Source organism: Papilio xuthus, unplaced genomic scaffold (assembly GCF_000836235.2).
Source record: "Papilio xuthus unplaced genomic scaffold, Pxut_1.1 DF829093.1, whole genome shotgun sequence".
Classification (NCBI taxonomy): Eukaryota; Metazoa; Arthropoda; class Insecta; order Lepidoptera; family Papilionidae; genus Papilio; species Papilio xuthus.
The window spans coordinates 1-2,112 of NW_013529556.1; the positions used below are offsets into that span (position 1 = coordinate 1).

Sequence of the window (2,112 nt, forward strand, 5' to 3'; positions counted from 1 at the left end):
GAGGTTTGAAGAAATGACACAAGATGTTATTCAAAAACATAGAGATGTAAGTATTATTATATTTTTTTTATCATAAGGTGGCAAACGAGCGAGAGGCCACCTGAAATCGCTGAAATAGCGAAGTGACCGTTGCCCATAGACATACGCAATTGCATATACGTTGCCTACCTTTATTGACGGAGGAGAGGATGCACAGAAAGAAAACATTTTCCCTTCCTATGCATCCTCTCATCCGGAAAGTCCATTTCCACTACCCCACCCTTTCCTTATAAGAAAAAGGGTGGGAAGGGAAAGAGGACTAAATTAGGCCTCCGGGACGCACACTCATCAGACGAAACGCGGAATTACTTCCACTTCACGTCTGTCTTCTGTGTGGTCGTGGTATTTCACCGGGCGAGCCGGGCCAATTCGTGCGAAGATGTTAAAGCGGGCTCTACCACTGTTATATTTTAGTAATAAAGGTACAGCAGTAAAAGTAATTTCTTAGCTAACTAATTAGCTACGTATATGAAACATAAATTCTGTTTTTTTTATTATAATATTTTTATTACAGTATCAGAAGAAATTACGTCACCGTATTTTTCATTCCAAGCATGAAGAAAGACGTTCTAGCCAAACAAGAGAATCGAGTGTAACTCAACGCTTAACCATGATAAATATAACGCCTACGGCACCGTATGTATACAGCACGAATATGTAACAAAACTAGCTGCCGTCCACAACTATGTCCACATGGAATTAAAAAACCTTAATTAGTAGCCTATGTTTTCTTTCAGGCTATGCTCTACATGTAACCAAATTTCGAGCGAGATCCATGCAGCCGTTCTGGTGATACATTCTAATAAACATTTGCGTTTATAATATTAGTAAGATAATAAATATAAGCGATGTTATTTTTTAATGAACACAGCATGCATTTAAAGCATATGGTTACCACCCTTGTGTTGAAAATCGACTAATTTCTTATAAAAAATGAGAAGACATGTTGATACGCAGAAATTTGTATCTATTATAATCTCAAACATGTTATATTGCATCCAGTTGAGAGCTATGATTTTTATTTCTTTATTCGAGCATAGAACTAATAAGCACTCATACTTCTTACAGATTCTGGCATTACTGGATGCTCCTTCGTGTTATAGTTGTGTGTATTTCAATTATCACTAGGTCTATACAAGGTAAGAGGCAATGTTGAGTTGAGGATATTTACCGTAATTTGGTACAAAATTTATACAGAATTATGCCGTTAGGTTTCAAGGACGCATCACTAATAAATTCAATTAAATTTCAAAGGTGGCATTGGAGCTTACTGGAGGTGGCCATTGATGATTGCAGGATCATTTTGCGACAGCATCGGATTGATTGATATTGTTTTAAAGCTATTTGTAAGTTATTGTCTATAATTATAACCAAATTATGGGTCAAAAAACTGATGACAGTCCCTACTTCGTCCGATATCATTAAGGATAAATATCCAGTCCAAGTAACGTATCTGGCCTGGTATATGCTCCACCAAATGTAAGCTTAACTTTACCAGGTATATTGCCATAGAAAATAATACATAAGATAATTTCGAAAATCGGGATGTGAAAAGCCGAATAAATGCAAGTTGGATGAAAAGGCGACAGGTCACCGGTGTAACTTGTGATCCAAGAATGCCAATGAAACTTAAGGGATAGATCTACAAGTCCATCGTAAGACCTGTCGTATTGTACGGATCTGAATGTTGGGCCACCAAGGTTTCGGATGAAAGAAGATTGCATGTAGCTGAAATGCGTATGCTAAGATGGATGTGTGGTGTGACAAGGAAGTATTAAGTTAGAAATGTGTATATTAGAGGAAGTTTGAAGCAGCGCCAGTGATCGAGAAATTGAGGAGTAAAAGATTAGCGTGGTTTGGACATGTTACTCGTATGAGGAGGGATGATGATGATATAAGCAAAAAAGTAATGAGATTGAATGTGGATGGCTACAAGGGTAGGGGAAAACCAAAAAAGTATGGAATGACTGTGTGAAAGACGATATTCGTAAGAAGGGGGTAGACTCGGATATGACGGCTGATAGAGATGTATGGAGGAGTAGTACATACTGTGCCGACCCTTGATAGGGATAA

General features: G+C 37.8%; 1 protein-coding gene across 1 annotated transcript; it reads left to right on the forward strand.

The window, feature by feature from the left end:
* The first annotated feature begins 9 nt into the window (after nt 1-9).
* Nucleotides 10-1,528, forward strand: LOC106121469 (uncharacterized). The gene is made up of 4 exons (XM_013317158.1): nt 10-46; nt 554-675; nt 1,108-1,178; nt 1,294-1,528. The coding sequence occupies exons 1-4, from the start codon at nt 14-16 to the stop codon at nt 1,401-1,403; spliced, it is 336 nt and encodes a 111-aa protein (XP_013172612.1). The 5' UTR covers nt 10-13; the 3' UTR covers nt 1,404-1,528.
* Nucleotides 1,529-2,112: the final 584 nt, after the last annotated feature.

Bases quoted from the DNA above. Each gene is read 5' to 3' on its own strand.
- LOC106121469 (XM_013317158.1), top strand. From the start codon at position 14: ATGACACAAGATGTTATTCAAAAACATAGAGAT. The intron at 47-553 runs GTAAGTATTATT...TTTTTATTACAG, and splicing joins TTATTCAAAAACATAGAGAT to TATCAGAAGAAATTACGTCA. The intron at 1,179-1,293 runs GTAAGAGGCAAT...TAAATTTCAAAG, and splicing joins TATCACTAGGTCTATACAAG to GTGGCATTGGAGCTTACTGG.